At 38.8% G+C, this 21,417-nt stretch overlaps 1 protein-coding gene across 2 annotated transcripts in view; it reads right to left on the bottom strand.

Annotated features, from left to right (window-relative positions):
• TRIM67 (tripartite motif containing 67) overlaps positions 1 to 21,417 on the bottom strand; it is an 80,181-nt gene that overhangs the window by 14,702 nt on the left and 44,062 nt on the right. For both annotated transcript variants that reach the window (XM_044672612.1, XM_044672613.1), the window contains 5 exons: positions 20,031 to 20,141; positions 14,857 to 15,016; positions 11,699 to 11,844; positions 5,117 to 5,255; positions 374 to 677 (listed from right to left, as the gene is read on the bottom strand). In XM_044672612.1, the coding sequence (XP_044528547.1) occupies positions 374 to 677; positions 5,117 to 5,255; positions 11,699 to 11,844; positions 14,857 to 15,016; positions 20,031 to 20,141 (860 nt within the window). The remainder of the gene's footprint in view (positions 1 to 373; positions 678 to 5,116; positions 5,256 to 11,698; positions 11,845 to 14,856; positions 15,017 to 20,030; positions 20,142 to 21,417) is intronic.

Raw genomic sequence — 21,417 nt, 5'->3', positions numbered from 1 at the left:
AGGAAATGAGGAAGTTCAATTTCCAAAAGACTTTTTTCAAGCCAGGGCTGACTTTGGGTGAGATGGGTTAGGTAGGGGGAAAAAAAAAGAGTGAGATGTATGTGGTCATTTTAGCTATTTCTCAACTTCTCTCTTGCTCCTGGTACCATTCAGTACTGAGCCAAGCAAGTGCTTCCTCCTAGCTGTTCTGGGCTTCTGTTTTTCCCTCTTGAATATAAGGGACAAGAGTAACTAAAATTTTTTCTCAACATCCCAGATGATGATGATTGTGAAACAGAAGAGGATACCGCTCAGATGGGAATGCTCATTCAGACAGACCCAGGAACCAGAAAGCTCTAAGGAAGATAGGCGAGTCCAGCTCAAGACCACTCACCGGTTGGTGTGGGAGTTGCAATGCATGAACCAGCTTCGGTTATTGTCCACGTACATGGCCCAAGCCTTGTCATCCTTGCCCAGCATCATATCCTTGACCACATTGACTCTGGCTACACCAAAAGCTGGATCTGGATGGTTGTCATATCGGTCCACGTGGAGTTCCCAGTAGTGGACTCCCTTGGAAAAAGCTGCTGTGCCCAGTACCACTCGGTCATCGTAACTGCTACATGTTGCTGTTTGGTTGTCATTTGACAGGACAATATCCCGATGACCAGAGTTGGGGTCGAATGTGAACCAGGCCACTATATCAGAGAGAGAAAAGGAAGAGAGTTAAAAGGAAGGAATTTAGAAAACATCAAGGCAGTTGGTGGCACAGTGGGAAATCCCGAGTTTAAATCCAGCCTCAGAAACTTACTAGCTGTGTGACAAGGCAAGTAAACTCTCTTTGCCTCAGTGTCCTTGACTGGAAATGGGGTTAATAAAAGTATCTATCAGGGGCAGCTGGGTAGCTCAGTGGATTGAGAGCCAGGCCTAGAGACAGTAGGTCCTAGGTTCAAATCTGGCCTCAGACACTTCCCAGCTGTATGACCCTGGGCAAGTCACTTGACCCTCATTGCCTACCCTTACCACTCTTCTGCCTTGGAGCCAATACACAGTATTGACTCTAAGACGGAAGACAAGGGTTTAAAAAAAAATAGTATCTATCCCAATGGAGTTGTGATGATCAAATGAGATAATAAGTATAAAAATTATTTAGTCCCATATATATTTCAATAAATACAAATAATATATATAATAAATAACATATATAATAATTATATATAATATATAAAATAAAATATATACACACATATATCTATCTATATCTATCTATCTATCTATCTATCTATCTATCTATCTATCTATCTATCTATCTATGCTTGTTCTCTTTCCAGGCTGATAGAAAAAGGGCTCCACAGAGCTATCAAAGTGATTTTTCCTGAAGTATTGGTCTAACTTTGTTACTCCTCTCACTCAATAAACTCCAATGGTCCCATATTACTTCTAAGATCAAATATAATTCCTCTGTTCATCATTTCCTACTTGGTCCCAAACTACTTTTCCAGCTCTTTATACTTTATTCCCTATCACATCCATGCTGATCAGTTTGCTCCACACTTGACTTTCTATCTCTTATCTCTATACTGTTGCACTGGTTGACCTCCACACCTAGAATGTATATATTGTATAAATTTATGTATTATATTACGTATTATTGTTGTGTGTATGGAATTAGCTCAAGCCCATTCATAGTTAAAACTCTAAGCCACCAGAGATAATGTCATCCCCACCTCCCTGAGTGAGGAGGAGAGATGAGTTACCCACACGTGACAATAAGTAACAAATCAAGAACAAAGGACTGCCCTTTGGGCAGTCCAAATCAGTGTAGAGGCTGCCATTGGTCCACTTGAATTAGAGGTGGACCCCCAGGAAGTGACGAAAGATGCTGTCCTTCAAATATGATGGTAACTTCCTGTTGAGGCAGTTCCCGCTTTGAACTTGGTGCTGAAGGATCTCTGGCAAGACCTCAGGTGGCTTCCCCTCTGAATGGTCACGTGGCTAAGTTAGGCTGACTTCCTTGGCCTACCTTGGCGTTTCCAGACTCTCTATCTTAAATAGGCCTCTTGCCTCTTTGATTGCTAAGGCCTTGTGGCATGTAGTTTAGTTTAATTAGCCTTTTAATCCTCTCTCCGTCCAGGCCTCTGTAGGCCCGGACTAGCCTCTCCCTCTCTCTATTTCCTTGCCTTCTACCTTCCTAATTGTAAATAAACTATCATAAAACCCATCCTGACTTGGATCTATTTTAATTATGGAATCAATCTGAATTATTGATTCCCGGTGACCACACCTTAAAATATATATCTATATAATATCTAATTTCTAAATATTAAATTTTATATAATGTATATATCCATCTTTAACTCCTAGAATTCCTTATTTCTTTCAAGGCTCAACTCGACTCTACCTTCTACATGGTTTTTCTCATCCCTCATTTTTCTTATCCCCAAAATAACCTTTTATATACTTATTTATTTTGTATATACCTATATGTGTACATGTTGTTTTCCTCAGCTAGATTATAAATCCCTTGAGGGCAAGAGCCTTCATAACCCCAATGTCTAGCGCAGTTCCTGACATATAGAGAGTAATAAATGAATGTAAGGGGACTGAGTGATTAAATAGAAGAGAGAAATTGGCCTCATTTTAAAAAATAAGCTTACCTTCCATCTTAGAATTAATACTAAGTATTGGTAGCAAGGCAGAAGAGTGGCAGGGCTAAGCAATTGGGGTTAAGTGATCTGCCCAGAGTCACACAGCATAGAAGTAAGTGTCTGAGGTCATATTTGAACCCAGGTCTTCCCAACTCCAGGTCTGGCACTCTATCAACTGTGCTACCTAGCTGTCCCTGGCCTCCGTTTTTAAGGGAATTGGACAAGACAACTTCTAAGGTCCTTCCCAGCTCTAAAATGCTATGATTCTATTACTTTCATTTAACTTTCTTTGGAAAGTCAAGGAGGCCAGAGCTGGCTGTTCTTCAATTTAATTTGATTCAATTTAATCCCCCAAAGCACTAATTAAGCACCCATTATGGAACAGGTACTATGCTAAGCCCTAGGAATATGAGATAAAAGGTAAAGATTTCTTAGGGGAAATAACACAAAGAGAGATAAATAAATATACATATGTATAAAAATAAAAACAGTTGGAAGTTGTGGTGGTGGTGTGGAGGAGCTGGGGGAACCAGGATGTGGCCCTTTGAGCTGAACCTTAAAGGTAGCTAGGAGTTTGAAGAAATGTAGATAAGGAAAGAGAAAGAGTATTAGAGGCGATGGGGTACAGCCTATCCAAGGGCACGGAGATAGGAAATGGAAAGTGAGGTATAGGGATATGAAGAGACATAAAAAACTCTTTGTTGTTCACACTAGCCTCACAACTATTTGTCAGACTCAGACTTGCTGACTCTCCATCTTTTGTATCATGCTGCTTTCCAGTTATCAGAGGATACTGGGTTGTAGGCAAGTAATACTAGCCAACATTTATTTAGCACCTTGAGGTTTGCAAAGTGCTTTACTCCTTTTACTATTCTAAGACTCCTGGGGGATAGATGCTATGATTACCCATTTTACAGATGGGGAAATGGAGGCATTCAGCAGTTAAACAACTTGCCCAGGGTCACACAGCTACTAAATATCTGAGGCCAGATTTGAACTCAGATATTCCTGTCTCAAGGTCAAGTATCCTCTCTATTATACTGTACTACCTAGTTGACCCAAGTTGAAATCTTACCTTAAAACTGTGACTATAAATTCAGCCATATGAGTGCTGTCTAGCTTCAGGCTACTGAGGCTCACTACCGTGAGATGTGTCATGTTACTAGCATCATAGGGTTTAAAATTGCAAGAGAATCTTCTCCAACTTTCCTCATTTTATAGATGAGAAAACTGAATCACAGAAAGCTTACTCGATTTGCCCAATTTTACAATGATGAACAGAACCCACTGATAAGAGTGAGGGAGACTGGTGAACATTTTTAGGGTTGTCTAGAGGTTTTGCAAGCTGGTGTGTTTTAAATCTCTCTCTCTCTCTCTCTCTCTCTCTCTCTCTCTCTCTCTCTGTCTCTCTCTCTCTGTTCATCTCTCTCTCTCTCTCTTTCTCTCTCACACACACACAGGCAGATATTTTACCACTTCTGACCCATGCTGACTGTAAGACCCCAGGACATCATTTAACTCCTAAGAACCTTCAGGCAACTCTCTAGAGTCTCTTATCCATTGCAGAGAAGGTGCCAGCAAGACAGTTTATAAAACACAAAAATACTCTTCATGTTTTTTCTTTTGTAGCTGCAGCTTCTGAGGCTATTATGCTTCACTGGGAGCCCATGTACATGAGCTGCAATTTGGAGTTCTTAGTTCTTTATGAGCAGCAAGCGGTGAGAGGGCATTAGGGAATAGGGCATTCTGGGGCAAGGAATGGGGCAGCAGCTGGGGAAGTGGGGGGAGCTGTGGCCTTGATCTAAGAGAGACAAAATAGCCATGGATTTTGATTCTCTATCCCTGGTATTGTTCCTATCTACTGGCACGGAAAACCAAGATCTGATTGTCTATAAATGTACTCACACAACCTAAAAACCAGATGGGTGTTTAGGCTAAATAAAGCCAGCTGTCACATCTGAGCTCTTTTCACTTTGTTTTTGATGAATGTGTTAGTGTGGGGAGAAAGGACTAAAGCCCTAGGGACAGAAACCCATTCAGCCTTAGACTATCAAATGCCATTCAGGGGTCATCACATGCAGCAGCAACACAGCACAGGCTGCTCCATCCCTAGCCTACCAACATGGCTTGGACCTCAAGGGAAGAGAGAATTTCTAGGGTCACTCAATTTTCAAATCGTCTCATGCCAATGAATAAAAAATAGCTATTGTAGTTGGTGTACAGGGTCAGGTATAGATGCAGAGGGAGGGGATAATTCTATGAGTTCTTAGGAGGGGATGAGATAGGGAACTTGTTATTTTATGGCAGAGCAACAAATGCAATAACATGTTAGTTCTGTGTTTAAAACTGCTGATGTTCCCCTCAGCGTATGTTTGCTACTCTCTGCTCAGGCCAGGTCTCCATCCTTAGGAAAAGAAATATCTCATAGGAAATCAGAGGCATGTGTGGCCATATTTGTCATTTTCAAGAAAAATATAAACAAGACTCACCATCAGATGTCTGGAGAACAACAGTTTTGCTGTAAGGTCCAACTCCAGAGGAATTGAAAGCCTTGACCCTTGCATTGTATGTACTGTTGAAATGAAGGCCATCAATGGTGCAGAGGGTCTCCTTGCCAACATAGACTTCCTGAGAGGAATGAGAGGCAAGACCATCAAGTTCTTTTTGTATTCGCAAATCTTGATTAGATGATGGCACAAAAGCAACAGATAGATAATAATTCAGTAACTTAGGACTTTTCTTGCCTATAAAAGGGGGGTGGGGAGTAGGAGTAGATCTAATGATCTCTAAATTCCCTTTCAACTATAAATCCTTTGATCCTATGAGTTTCAAAGATCAGCATAATAGCTGTTAGAGTAAGAATCTTAATAACCAATGACCTCTTATTACCTTATTATCACCTCAAACTAGAGGATCAGCCAAACATTAAAGCTGGTCATCAATTCAGAGTATTCGATAACATCAGATTGACTGACCCACATTGACTTTATAACTCCTCTGGCTATCTAATTTAATTCAATTCAACCCAACAAGCATTTATTAATCATCTACCATGGACCAGGCACCATGCTAGGCATTAGGAACAGAACAAGAACATTTTACTGAGAGCTTCTGCCCCTTACATATGTGAATATTTTGGTAACTGAAAGGGTCAGAAAAAGAATACTACTTTGATAAGAAAAAGTGATAAAATCAGCTTGAAAAAGAAAATAGTCTTTCAGATAAAATGCTGAGGGGAGACACAGATGCTCCTGAGGATCTGAGAGAGAATCACCCTTCAGATAAATGTACTGGGAAAATTTGTTTGAAAACAGATCAGTAACTGAAATAACTGCATACAGATCACTGTAGTCCCTCAGCTCATTCATATATTAGAGCAGTGGTTCCCAAACTTTTTTGGCCTACTGCCCTCTTCCAGAAAAAATATTATTTAGCCCCCTGGAAATTAATTTTTTTTAATTTTAATAGCAATTAATAGGAAAGATAAATGCATCTGTGGCCATCACCGCTCCTCTGGATCGCTGCAGCACCCACGGGGGGGGGTGGCGCCCACTTTGGGAATCACTGTATTAGAGTTTTCAGTGTTTGGGGGCATGTAGTTGGTAAACTATAAATCAAATAACTGGGGAATATGGAAGGGTCACATAAAAATTTTTAGGGTCATAAGTGAGAGAAAGGAATAATTGTTGATTTTCACATCCTAAGTTGCAAATTGATCATTGCTTGAGGGATTAGAAGCTAGGAAGAAGAAGGAGCTGAAAAGAAAGAGATGACCAGGTGAAGACAGAAGTAGAAGAGAAAGAGTCAGAGACAGAAGATACAGCAGGCTACAAGAGGAGCAGCTTATAGAGGACAGAATATAGAAACTGGTCAAAGCTTATTAGGATCTGCAGCTATTTGCTGGGAACTGTGCTGATTAAAAGAGAGGCAGTGCTTTGCTGAGAGTAGATTGGATGAAGGAAAGCAGGGTTGTCCTCTAGTGCCCTCGATAACTTGAAAAAGGGGAAACTTCTCAAGGTTTTGCCCACATTGTCCTTTACTTTCTTCTGTTCTCTGGTATCAGAGTGGAAAGGGCTGATTTTGCATCTCTTTTGCTTTAAAAAAAAGTGTGCTTTGCTGAAAGGTGATTGAATAAAAACAGAATTCCCTGGTATTCAAAGAGCTGTTTGGGTAGGGTTGCATGGCTCTGTCTATAGCTTGAAAGGAAGACACTCCATAGAGTAGACCTCAGAAGTTTGGCAGTTCTCTTGTTTAAGGGTATTGCTTGCCATTAAAAGAGCACAATACTTTTTCAGCATCCTTATAAGCTTGGTTATTAGAGTTTGGAACATATCTTGCTTTAACCCAAGAGCAGATGGGAAGCAACTTGGACCAGCAAGAAAGCTGTCAGGACAAGAAGGAAAGCAGAGAGTAGAGAAGTAGTTTTGCCCAGCAGATGACTATGGCATAGGTTATTCTTCAAAGCGATCAAGGACAAAGCAGACACCTAGAGTTATGAAGTGACCTAGGTACCTGGTTTTCCCCAGTCATGTGCTTCCCTGCTAGGTTTCTGTGTATTCCATGGTTTGAAATCACACAATTTTGTCAGAAGAAAGTTGAAGTTTGAAAAATAAGTCCCTGTTTCATGGAGAGACCTGAGTTCATTAAGAACATTGTATAATTGCCCAAAGGTAAACTAGTGTAATCCCCTTCCTCCTGGTCAATTCTGGGACTAGTTCATAGTCCATATATAGTATCTATCCAAATAGATGTACTGGTGAACCATATCTGTGATTTGTCCATCTAAATGTATATAATAGTCTGGACAATTATTCATCCACTTTTTTTCCTATTTGAATTGGTGGGTTAGCCCCTCTGATTTACAGAGATCTTAATGGGGCGATTCTGCAGTATTTCAGAGATTGATGTTATCAATACAATGTCAGCTGAAAACACAAGAACTTGGGGACTGTACAACATATAAGGTGTCCCTCTTTAATTTGGTTCCTTATTCAGGCTGTGATAACAACTTTGAGAGACTGGCTTCTGGATAAGAAAATAAACTTATTGTTCAGACTAGCAATAATCAATAAATTCATTGATCGATGATCTCTCTCAGTGATCAAAGAACCCCAAAGAAAGCCTTGTGGATCCTTAAATACAATTTTGGAAGCTCATTATTCAGTCCTCCCCTAGACATCCCAAGTATCTCTAATTGGTCCTGTGAGGTCCTCTCATTCCCAACTCCTTGATTGATGCTAGAAAAATCACATGCTTCATGCTATGATTCCAATGTCTAGAAGGAGAAAGCAAGTTCTGTCTGGTTAGGAGTGACTTTGTTCAATATTTTTCAATGCGAGATTCAAGGACTCTGTAATGCTACTCAGCAGACACACCTGGCCTAAGCTGGCTTTTATTTATCAGGCAGGACAGAACCCATAATTTCACTTTTCTATCACCCTTCAGTGGGAGATACTCTAGGGTGGAAGCATTCTTTGAATTTGTCAGGAACAAAGGAATGAGTAAAGAGGTCTGAGGGACAGACCTGAGCCTCAATTCAAAACCCAGAAATAGAAATAATGCAATATATTAGAAATAAATCTTCTCAAGATATTTCCCCATGACAATGGCCATCATATTTGGTGAAAATACATTTCTTAGTCTTATGCTTCTTTTATATTAACAAACAGGAAGTTATTGAACAAAGTTACCTGTTGTCATTTCTTCCTTAGAATCTAACATAATTTTGATCTATGCATGGTAGTTACTTTGCTGAAGGAAAACCTTTAAAGTGACATTTTATTGTAGAGTATAACATTTTAAAAATACTCAGCCCGGGGGCAGCTGTGTAGCTCAGTGGATTGAGAGCCAGGCCTAGAGATGGGAGGTCCTAAATTCAAATCTGACCTCAGACACTTCCCAGCTGTGTGACCCTGGGTAAGTCACTTAACCCCCATTGCCTAGCCCTTACCACTCTTCTGCCAGTATTGACTCCAAGACGGAAGGTAAGGGTTTAAAAAAAATGCTCAGCCCACAATAGGATCATGTATTCTTGACACAATAGGATCATGTTTTCTATGTACATTTCAGTCCAATCATTAACATGATTGAAAAGGATATAATTTGGAAAATCTGCCTGATCTCTTCTCAACCTTCATCAAAGATACTCTCAATGCATGTATTTATCATTCTTATAAAGATTCATTTTAAAAAACTGAAGAAATGGGAAAGCTGATTTATGGAATGGTAGTTATTGATACTTTGTAGTCACTTTTTTTTAGTAATAATGTCTTTTTTTCTATAAGTGATTAGTATCTTTCCCTTTCAGATAACCTAAGAATTAATATGTCAGTATCCTCTAAATTGGGTTGTTTCTAGCACAGATCTCCTCTGTGCATATTTGGTCTAGTTTGACTGTTCTTATCTTTCTACTGACTTCTAGTATAGTACACAAGTGACTATTATAGTCTTCTCCAGTAGGATTTTACCAATGAGTTTACATATTAAACCAAAGTTGTTCTTGCTGCTATCTCTTTATTTGGCAAGGAAACCATGCATTTTTTGTTTTACATAGAATTTAAGCTTTTAAAATCCCGTTTTTATGGACTACTGATTTATATCAGTTAAACTTTCTTAGGAAATGGTGATAGTCTAGGTAGATATCTAATTAAAAAAAATCTATTTCCTAATCAACAGCTTGTTTCAATAGCTCACCACGGAGTAGTCTTAATTGTTCTCCATGACTTCTTCTTGCTTCTACCCTTTCTTCTAATTTGGAACTGATTTTGATCTTTGCATTAACAGGTTGTTGGTCTGACTGTACATAGAAAGGAATAACGATAGCAAAATAGCTTTTGTTTTGTCTTTGTGTCTCTGGTGCCTAGCACAGTCTCCTTCATATAATGTGACCTCAATAAGTGCTTTTTGGGGTTAGATTGTAGCAGAAAATGGAATAGAAAACTATTTTACATTGATGGCCAATCGTTTCATGTGTGTCTAAATAGAAGAAATTTCATTTTTGATACTTAACATTCATCATGTCCTAAATATTCTGAGTCTCTTATTAAGAAATATTCATGGAGGCAGCAAGGTGACTCAGTAGATAGAGAGACAGGCCTGGAGACGGGAGGTCTTAGGTTCAAATCTGGCCTCAGACACTTCCCTAGTTGTCCTGGGCAAATCACTAAACCCCCTTTCCACTCTTCTGCCTTGAATCCAATACATAGTATTGATTCTAAGGTGGAAGGTAAATGTTATTAAAAAAGAAAGGGAAAAAAGACATAGGATTACAAATGGTTCTAAGGTAGAAGGGAAGGGCTTGTTTTTTTAAGTATTCATGATATGCAAGCATGAGGCTTCTTCTCTATTCTCCACAAACCTCTGATCTCTCTTTTCTTATTTCTTTTTTCTTCATTTCTTTCTTCTAAAGCCATTTTATCCAAGACACTTGTTGTTGTGTTTCCTTTCACCTGCCTTTGCAGTAAAGCCATGGAATACCAAATTATATGTTGATTCAAATTAGAAGAACCTTAACGAGTTGCTTGTGGAATTTCTATATTTCTTTATTTTCTGCAAAAGATTTTGTTGCATAAACTGCAATTATCTTCATATTAGCCCTCTTGCAAGTGTTTCCCATGAGTACTGCAATAAGAAATGACCAAATTTCCTGTGAAATGCTATTTTTTTCTGCCTTTGGAGGCACTTTTAAGCCCACACTGCCAGTTTCTTCATTTGTCTTTCCAAAGAGAATTTGTAAGGTATTTTGCCATTTAGTTGTAACTTCTTTTGGACTTCTGATTTCATTTGTGTCAAGAATGTCAAGATTCATATAATTCAGTTCCCCCCCCCCAGTATGTTTATTTGTCGGTAACTGGACAAGGGTCTGACACTTTGAATACCAACCATTAAGTTAATGTTTAAAAATTTAGTGATTCTTGGTGCATTGTTCCCCACCCCCCTTTTTTTTAACCCTTATTTTCCATCTTAGAATCAATACTATGTATTGGTTCCAAGATAGAAGAGCAGTAAGGGCTAGGCAATGGGGGTTAAATGACTTGCCCAGAGTCACAGAGTTAGGAAGTATCTGAGGCCAGATTTGAACCCAGGACCTCCTGTCTCTAGACCTGGCTTTCAATCCTTTGAGCCACCCAGCTGTCCCCATTATATACCCTTTTAAGGGAGTTACTTAAGATCATACAACTAATAAAGGTCTCATGTAAGATCTGAATTTAGGTTTTCCTGATTCTTAGTTAAGAAAGCATTCTATTTACTATGCCAGGCTATCTTCCCCTACCAATATGAATAGTACACACTCACACAAAATGCTATTGATTCAGAAAAGGGTGATATTTAAGTGGGCTGGCAAAGGTGACTCTATACAGGTAGCAATTGGATAGTTAGAGGGAAACTTAGAATTATGTAGGTGCAAATGACATCTTCACAGGCCTGATACTGTTTCTGGATTCTGCTCTATTTATTTATTTTTTTAAACCTTATCTTGGGTCTTAGAATCAATACTAGATATTGGTTCCAAAACAGAAGAGCAGTAAAGGCTAGGAGGTAAGGAACTTGCCCAGGGTCACCTAGCTAGGAAGTGTCTGAAGCCAGACTTGAACCTAGTACCTCTGGGTCTGGGTCTCACTCCACTGAGCCACCCAGTTGCCTCTCTTCTTCTTAAAATGATCTTGAACACCATACCCTATTTGGTCTTCCCTTCTGCTCTGAGCCAAACATCAGTCAGAAATGAGTTTTCCTTAGATACTGCCTTGGAATGAAGATCCACCCTGTTTCTAAGATCCAATTAGTTCCTTTTGATTTTGGGGTAAAAACAGGACTTAGGTCATTTAGTTGAATCCCAGTTATACAGATCAGGAAACAGGTTAACCAAAGAGGATAAGTAAATTGTTGAATATCACGCAGCTAGCTAACATCAGAGTTGAGATTAGAACGTGGCTCTCCTGACTTAAAAAAGCTAAATCCAGGGAGAAATTCTTGGGGGAAAAATCTAGCTTTGTTGGCAGAGAGAACAATCATCTAGATTATTATCATTACTTGCTCCATGCTATTAAGGTTCTCAAAACAGATGAGCTCACCCGAAACTGTCCACCATCCCCATCATCCAGCTCCAGGATATAGCCCTCCACTGGGCTATGGATAAAAGGCGGCATCCTCCAGGCCAGGGTGACACTGTTATTTCGGGTACAGCACTTCTCCAGCTGCAGTAAGGGGACGGGTGGCACTGCAACAGGACCTGAGCACAGGTTAGTGTAACCCTATCCTTCCCCATCTGACATCCAAAGGAGGCATCCTAGAGTCTGTCCCAACCCAAGAGATAACTCCAACCACCTGAGTCATGGCCATGGGAAACCTACTTGAGTTTTGAATCTCTCCTTGACAGTCTCCAAGTTAGCACCCTCTAGGAGTTTGTCAAGAATCTTAAACACCTTCATCCAGAACCTAAATGTCAGAACTTTATCTATTTAGGTTTATCTGTTTGAATATCCATGTTTTACAGATGACAAAATTGAGGACCAGAAAGATGAAATGATTTCCCCAAAGTCAAACAAGAATTAAATGACATAGCTGGGACTGGAACCCAGGTCTTCCAGCTTATAGTCTGGGGTCTTTCTATATGTCATTCAGAAAGATGTTAATGTGAAAACATTCAAAACAGCCTTAAGGCAGAAGCTTGGTCATAGAGATGGTGAATTAAATGCAGAAACAGTAGAGTCATAAGTAAGAATTCAGTCAGGATCAATGGTAGTTGATCATAGTTAGGGATGAATTTCTAGCCCACCACTTCTGCTAGTGCTATCCTGGAGCTGTGTTACCCCTCACCCCAGTTTGAAACACATTTTTCACTCTTAGCATAGGAGCTTTTAGACCCTTGTTCTGAGAGAACCAGAGACCTTAAAATTCTTCTTCTCCAAAGGATGATCATGGTCAGAGGACCTTTTACTAGCCAAACACTCTTCCCTTAGGTTGTCTTGGAACTGCATTGTTCCTTTTCTGGGGGGAATTTTTTTAAACCTTTGCCTTCTGTCTTAGAAGCAATACTAAGTATCAGTTCCAAAGCAGAAGAGCAAAAAGGGCTAGGAAATTGGGGTGTCTTGCACAGGGTCGCATAGCTAGGAAATGCCTGAATTCAGATTTGAACCCAGATTTTCCATCTACTGAGCTACCCAGCTGCTCCTGAAGGAAATGTTTTATCGTGTCCCAACCGTACCCTTTCCCCATGGAGAAGCAGAGAGAGGCTTCTGAAAGGATCCCTTTTCTCAGGCAGAAAGTGGTCCAAAGAATCAAAGTATTGCCTGCCATCCCTGCTCTGCCTAGCATTGTGCTGTCCTTGTGCCAAGAAATCAGCTCATTTGGGGGATCAGCGCCATCCTTCCAGGAGATGCTGTCTTTGCTCACTCTTTCCCAGGACCAGTCCACTTTAGACTCTAGAATCAGGGATGGAAATGTGTTCCTCTCAAGTCTGATTGGAAGTATATTTTGAACTGTTTTTGTTCCAATTCAGTTAAAGTTTGTTTGTTTTTAAAGGAAAAAAAAAACAGGTTCTACTAGATTAGAGCTATTTTATAGAGAAGTTGATTGATTAAAACAATACCTTTGCATCAGGTTCAGATTTTTTCAGTTTGGGGTTGTTGGTTGGGTTTGCTTAAAATTGGTTTGGCATACAGTTTAGCCATGAGTTCAGGGACAAGTAGAGCTAAGCTGATACCTCTAGTCTGTAATTTAAAAACAAATTATAAATCTCCATTTTGCATTTATTTCTTTGTCCTGAAGCTATTTCTTTGCTTTTTTCCCTTAAAAACAAACAAAAAATTTCTCACTGTCAGTTTCCCTCACCTTTTGGAAGACAGTGACTGGGCCAATCAATATAGGACCTCTTGCCTTCACCAAGTCTTTTAGTTTCCAATTCTTTGCCACCACAAAAAACCAGCCCCAAATATTTTTGTATAAATAGGTCCTTTCCCATTAAAAAAAAATTTGGGGGGGATAGAGACCTAATAGTGGTATTACCAAATCAAAGGGTATGCATTGTTTTATAGCCCTTTGGGCATAATTCCAATTGCCCTCCAGAATGGTTCAGTCAATTCACAACTCCACCAGTAATGCATTAGTGTCCCAATTTTGCCACATCTTCTCCAACATTTATCATTTTCCTTTCGTGTCATATTGGTCAATCTGATAAGTGTGAAGTGATACCTCAGAGTTGTTTTAATTTGCATTTCTCTAATCAAGAGGGACTTAGAACATTTTTATATGATTACTGATAGCTTTGATTTTTTTTCCTCTGAAACTTCCTATTCATATCCTTTGACCATTTATCAACTGGGGAATGACTCACCACGCCCTTCAGGGAGATTTAAGTAGACTCCCTTCTTTATAATACCAGTCTCATGGTCCCATACTTGAAGGAGGATGTTAAGCTTTTATTGGAGTTTCCTCACCTACTGTCTGAGCCAAGGTTCTGAAGCAATGATCAATATTGCTTCAAGCTGGCTCATTTATAATGAAACAGTAGTATTTTCAAATGAATTAAAAAGTTCTTCTAGCACCAAACTATGAAAGTGGCCATAAACTGAGAATAAGCCCATGTGAGAGAGAAGAGCATTTTCTTCAGAGCTTCTCTCCTTAAAATGGAAATAGGTAAATGCCTCCAAGGCAACAGTCTCAAGAATCTCAGGATCCACAGAGATAGTTCAACCTTTTGATGCTTCAGTTACTGACTAAAGTTCCTTATCCATTCTTTCAAACACACAACTGGAATTACATGTAGTTTGGGTTGAGTAGGAGTGGTATTCCCCTTATTCTTCATTCTAGGATAACTGGACCTTTCAGTCCCTTTAAGCTTCTGGTGGCCTTTTGAAGACCAGAGACAGTGGAGAATTCCACTAGGCACTTCTGCTGCATTCCTTACTACAAAGGAATATTTCCATGGATTTTCTGGGCACTTCTTTATTAAAGCATCCTATTGCATTACTAGATTTAAAAAATTTTTTTTTTTGCTTCTTAATAGAAAATGAGCATTGTGCTCTGTTTCTCTTATTGGAAATGGGTTGTCTCCTGGTTGAATCCAGTACTATATCTCTATCCTCCAGGCATCTCAACCCTACTTTTTTTTTCCCTTGGACCTAAGAGAGCTAGGCTTGGTCATTTCCAGGACTGGATATCATCTGTGGTGCTACTACAAAATAAATATTCAGTAAAAGTGGTACTGAATGCATGCCCAACCAAAGCTCACCCCTACATTTCATCTGGATGAAGTCCAGTTGATGGATAGCCTGAAGCAGAGGCTCGCTGTCCAAGGTCAAATCAAACTCTGCAGACACCTTGGGCTCCAAAGCTCCTTTGACCCACTGCTCCTGAGACACCTGGACACGCTTGATCAGAGCATCTGAAATCTTAAAGAAACCATTAGATGGGGCTATGAATCTTCAAAGTAAAGGACAAATGGAAAGTTCAGAGAATGGTTCATATTGAGCCTCTAGATCTCAAGAATAAGAAGCCATTAACTGATTTGTTTAGGCTAATATTGTACACTTTAATATCCTTGATATTTCAGAGGGAGAAAGAGAGAAACAGACAGTCAGACAGAGACAAAGACAGAAACAGAGACTTCAACCTTGTTTTTTACTTCTTTGCTTTAAGAGCCTCATGAGAAAAAGTGGCAGCCAGGCAGTATAGTGGAGAGAATGATGGACTTTGTTCAAATCCTATCTTAGATACTTCCTAGGTATGTGACCCTGGGCAAGTCAATTAACCAATTCTGCCTCACTTTCTTCATTAAAAAAATTGAGATAAGGGAGCAACTTAGGTGGCTCAGTGGCTTGAGAGCCAGGCCCAGAGACAGGGAAGTCCTGGGTTTGAATATGATCTCAGACACTTCCTAGCTGTGTAATCCTGGGGAAGTCACCTAACCCCCATTGTCTATCCCTTATAACTCTTCTGCCTACAGTATTGATTCTAAAATGGAAGGTAAGGGTTTAAATAAAAAAAAATTTTAAGTTAAGAAAATAATTTCACCCATCTCAAGGAGTTGTTGTGAGGATAAAATAAGATAGCAATTGTGAATGTCATTGTAAACCTTATGTAAATGGTAGTTACTATTATTATTTTGTAAACAATTTTATTTTTTAAATGCATTACATTTGAAATATGACATTTGCTATTTAAAGGAACCCTGCAGTGAATCATTCTGTGAAATGAAAAATCTTTTTTTGCAATATAGATAGTCTTTATTTCAATTATTTTATTTATTTTTTCAATTATTTATTATTTATTTGTTTATTTATTTAATTTTTTTGGTAGAGTGGGAAACAATCATGTTTTGTCAAGATTTTTTTTTATTAACACAAAATCAGCAATATGCTCTGTTTCTTTTATTGGAAATGGTTTGTCACCTTCTGTCTTAAATTCAATACTGTATATTGGTTCCAAGATAGAAGGGCAGTAAGGGTTAGGCAATGATTTTTTAAGTGACTTGTCCAGGGTCATACAGTTAGTTTGAGGTCAGATTTGAACCCAAGACCTCCTGTCTCCAGGCCTGACTTTCTATCCACTGAGTCACCTAGCTGACCTCTGTCAATTAGATTCCTTTTTTTTTTTAATAAAAAAAATTTTAAACCCTTACCTTCCATCTTAGAATCAATACTGTGTATTGGTTCCAAGGCAGAAGAGTGGTAAGGGCTAGACAATGGGGGTGAAGTGACTTGCCCAGGGTCACACAGCTAGGAAGTATCTGAGGCCAGATTTGAATCCAGCACCTCCTGTCTCTGGGGCTGGCTCTCCATCCCCTGAGCCATCCAGGTGCCCCAAAGTAGATTCTTAAGAGCAAAAGAAAATAAACACTGAGGCTCTGAAAATTGTTTAAGTAAATAAAATTTATTTAATTGGTTTTCTCAAGATATTCTACATTTTCTCCCTTCAATCTCTTTAGCATCATACTCACAGCATTGCCCACTTTACAGTCAACCAATTTGGCCTCATAATGTTCCTTACCCATGACGTCCTATCGCTCAGCATTGTTTTTTTTTGGGGGGGATGACCTGTCTCCTTGGAATATGTGCCTTCTTCTTAGAATTACTAGTTCCTTTAAATGTCATCTCATTCATAACTTCTTATGGGAGGCTTTTCCTAATGTTCCCTGGCTGCTAGCGACCAGCTTTCCGAAATTTAAATTTTTGTTTACTTTGTATATATTTTGAATAGGCATATTTATAGATGTCCTCCATTTGCATTAGAAGAGGGACTTTCCTCAGTATCTTTGTGTCTTCAATCTTAGCTCAGTAGATGCATGTAATAGGTGATTAATAAATGCTTATTGATTAATATCAATCGATAAGCCTACCCAGGATAGGGCTCCTCAGTCTCAAAGGAAGGGGTCTTTTTCTTGACAGTAGGAAACATTCTACTCTTATTTTGAAAACAATATTACCCTTTCTACAATCAAAACCAATATTAAGTCATTCATCTTTCTAATATGAGGCCAACAAAGAGGGTCATAATGAAACGGGAGGCAGAACATTAAAAGAGAGTGACTCACGATGTAAAGTTTTAAAAATTATGTACTTAAACCATTACCAGTGAATATGAACATTTCAGAATAGAAAGAACAAAAACCAACATTTTATGTGAAACCATGAACTTGTTCTACATAGTTTGCTTTAAGAAAAGGTATATATTAAATTTAACACAAATTCATATTCTTTGTTTCTGTCAGTTGTGGGGATGGCATGAGAACAGCAGGGGCTTCCATTGAGCAAAGCTCTGGAAAGCCTAAAAGACCCTCCCGCAACATGCAAAGATTCTGGGGTAACCATAGTTTAGCTCAATTCAGACATGGAACTCCTTCCCCACCTGAGGCTTCAACCCCTCCTTTTCTACTCCTCCCTGCTGTACCTTGCAGAAACTGGATGTTCTTACAAAAACCTACTGAAGAAAGCATTCTCTGGGAATCTGGGTTAAATGGTTACACGTTGACATACTGATTTATCAACCTATAGAAAACTCTGTTTAGTTTTGATGAGATAAACCAAATCTATTGCACCAATCTTGTAAATCATTGACATCCATTGTATATGTGAAGAGCTTACCTAATCCTTGGCCTGATTCAAACTCTCTATAAAAATGTACCTGTGATCAATAAACTTTACCATTGATTAGCAAACCACTTATTTCTGGTCCTCCTGATCCCAACCTATTACTCATTTCGCCCACCCTGTCCTGAGGACCCATTAATAACTTTGAGAGCAAGATCTATCAGTCAATAAATCAATAAACTTCAAATCTGGCCTTAGACACTTCTTAGCTGTGTGATCCAGACACTTGACCCCCATGGCCTAACCCTTACCACTCTTCTATCTTGGAACCAAGACATAGTATTGATTCTAAGATGGAAGGTAAGTGTTTAAAAAAAATCAATAAACATGAATTTGTTAAATTCCTACTGTATACTGTAATAATTAAAAAATTGAGGCTGATAGTAGCTTGTTAACTTTATTAAATCAAAGTAGTAGCAGTAAAGAGAGGAAAAGGTAGGGGAGAAGTAGAAAGATACTTAGATTACTAATCTATTGGCTGTCATGATGGATTGGAGCTAACCTCTGACAATGGTTCTTCAGCCCTCCACAATCTAGCCAGAAGACCTCAACAGATTCCTGGGTCTCCCCTTATAAGCTGTTTTCTCTACCCACTAGCTCTTACACATCATATCTAAGGAACCAATCATAGCTTTTTAATTTGCCTGGGCTGCCTGGGAGGGGGGCAGTGCCTATGGAATCAGTTTCCTGTCTTGTTGGTTCTTTGGTTCTTTAACTTCCTTTCTCTGAGGGTTTATCTATACCTGAATTTACTCAGTGGTCTTTGACCTCCAGGACACTGAGAGATGACATTAAACAAAGTGACATAATGGAGAGAGAAATTCTCTTCCAACAGTATCAAAGCATTGTGTCTTTTTGGAAATTCTTTTTTTTTTCTTCTGTTCTTTGTGTATACTTTAAAATGTTTTATTGATGCCCATTTCTTTCCTTTCTAGGGGCATTACTATGACTATCCACTAACTTACCTTCCTACCTCTCCACAGAAGCACTCCCTTGACAACAAATTCATTAAAAAATTAAGCACACAGGTTACATTTTAAAATGACTCATCCTATAGTCCTAATCCATCACCTCTCTGCCAAGAGATGGGTGGCTCTTACCTAAGGCTAGAATAAGATTCCAGAAATCATGGGCAGGGCATTAGTTGCTCTTTCTTAGTAACTTTCATTTGTCTTTGCAGAGTCTTTAGGGAAGAATCAAGGTAATTCATCATTCTATAGAAAGAGGACTACACATATCAGCAACAATGTTATATTCCAGAAACTGTACAACTGAACTGGCCTGCTGTGCTGTGGAGCAATTCTAAGGAAGACTGGGCTACTCCAGAAACCAACTGGAAATTTTTTCTGTCCTGTGGGAACTTGCACTTTTGAATGGGAGAAGAAATAGCAGCATTGACTTGCTGTCCTTGGACACTCCATTAAACATCCTGACATCCCTGGACAAAGTCCAACTTGTTTTATAGAGGTCACCTTCACTTCTTTTATAGGGGATAAGGCAAACATGTAGAGAAATGGTTACTAAAACACAAAAATATAAAATTACACAATGTCAGAGCTGGCAGGAAATTTAAAACTCCTTTAACCCAATAACCCCCATGCAGTTAATAAAACTGAAGCCTAGAGAGGGTAAGTGACTTGCCTAGAATCACTAGTTGTCAGAAGAGCTAGAATGAGTACCCACTTTGCTGATTTTTTTTTACAGGTTCAGATATTTATTGTTTTAAAATTCTACATGCCTTTTACAATATAATAATTTATTTCTTAAATGACTTTTATATGGTTAATGTACGAGTGTTTTCTTCCTGAAACTCAACCATGAATTGCAATTTCATCAATATGATTTTTCTAAATAGATTAATGTAAGACTTCTGTGTTATAGAGAAGATTTATGTGCTTACATTTAAAACCATCAATAGCACAGACTCTTCTCTTCAGAATCTATATGATCAATCCATCAAAAGTGCTTTGAAGATTGCTGATTACCTGTTAATATCCACATTTTAAAGGTTAGGAAACTGAGGCAAATAGATATTAAATGACTTGTCCAGGATCACATAGTTATAAAGTAGCTGAGAAGGGATTGAAATTCAGATCTTCCTGGCTCTAGACCAGGTTCTCTATTCACTAAACCACCTAACTACCTTTAGAATATTATTATATAATGTCCTAGTAGCAAGTAAAAGGGAATCCACATAATTCCAAATCCACGGGAAAGGCTTTTATTTTTAATTATAAAGTGTGAATGAGGGTAGAACTGGTAGAAAAAGGAGGACAAATATCCTTTTTACCCAAGCAAAGATCTTGATGAAGCTTACCTGCAAAAACCCAGAGGGGTCATTTTCTTTGATCACTTCTAGGCAGTATTCCATTAGGCCTGTTGACTGGCGTAATTTTAATGTGCAATGGTTGATCTGATCCCAAACCACCTGCAAAAAGGAGAAGAGTTTATACTGGGATATCACCATGGCTTTCTAACTTTAAATAAACGGATAGGGGCAGGTAGGTGGTAAAGTGGATAGGGTAACAGGCCTGAAGTCAGGAAGACTCATTTTGAAACTTATTAGCTGTGTGACCCTGGGCAAGTTACTTAATTCTGTTTGCCTCAGTTTACTAATCTATAAAAATGATCTTGAGAAGGAAATGGCAAACAACTCCAGTATCTCTGCCAAGAAGACCCCAAATGAACCACAGCAAAGATGAAGGCTGCAACAGGGACAGTAATAGTAACTTAAAAAAATAAGTGGAGAGAATTGCCTTGGCAGCCTTCTTTTTCTGTGCCTGAATTCTACATGCAAACTCTGGTGGGAAACAAGGTTGAATCTTTCTCCAGTGGTTTTGGATTAGGCACCAAAATATACCTTTCTGGTAAAGAAAATGACCCCTCTGGGTTTTTGCAGGTAAACTTCATTAAGATTTTTGCTTCTAAATATAGAAAAAGCAGAATAGAAGATAATCCAAAGCACCAGTGATTAGCTCCCTATGTGACCCTCTGGTAGCTCAATGGACTTTGGTTTCTTCATATGTGAATAGAGTTATAATATGTTTATAATGCTCTTTAAAAAAAAAAACAACCTTAGGGGGTGCCACTGGAGTGGATTGAGAGTCAGGCCTAGAGAAGGGAGGTCCTAGGTTCAAACCTGACCTCAGACACTTCCCAGCTGTGTGACCCTGGGCAAGTCACTTAACCCCCATTGCCTACCCTTACCACTCTTCCACCAAGGAGCCAATACACAGTATTGGCTCCAAGACAGAAGGTATGGGTTTTTATTTAAAAAAACACACACACACACACACACACACAAAAAACCCTTAGCAATTACTCTATTTTTTCCAAATAATTTAGTCGCAGGACCCTTTTTGTTTTGAAATATATTGGGAAAAAAACCCTCATGAATTCTAATCTATAGGACTAGGGTTACAGAATACCTATAAGGTAAAAAGAAGCAGGAAATCTGGGGTCAAAGTAGAAAAATTAAGTTGATTTTTATACTGAAAATATTGGAACTAATAAACTTTTTGATATGGATATAACTTGTATTTAATATTTTTGGAGAAAATATGGTTTGCCTTTACACTTTCCCATGTGATTCTCCTGGCAATACAGACAACATCAGGACTCTATGGAATGCAGAATAGGAAATGCTGATTTGGCCCAACCCCTTTATTTTATGGATTAGGAAATGAAAATCTACAGACAGAAAG

Source organism: Gracilinanus agilis, chromosome 4 (genome assembly GCF_016433145.1).
Source record: "Gracilinanus agilis isolate LMUSP501 chromosome 4, AgileGrace, whole genome shotgun sequence".
NCBI lineage: Eukaryota > Metazoa > Chordata > Mammalia > Didelphimorphia > Didelphidae > Gracilinanus > Gracilinanus agilis.
Note: the sequence above shows the minus strand (reverse complement) of the source record. Positions and strands in the feature narration are given on the sequence as shown.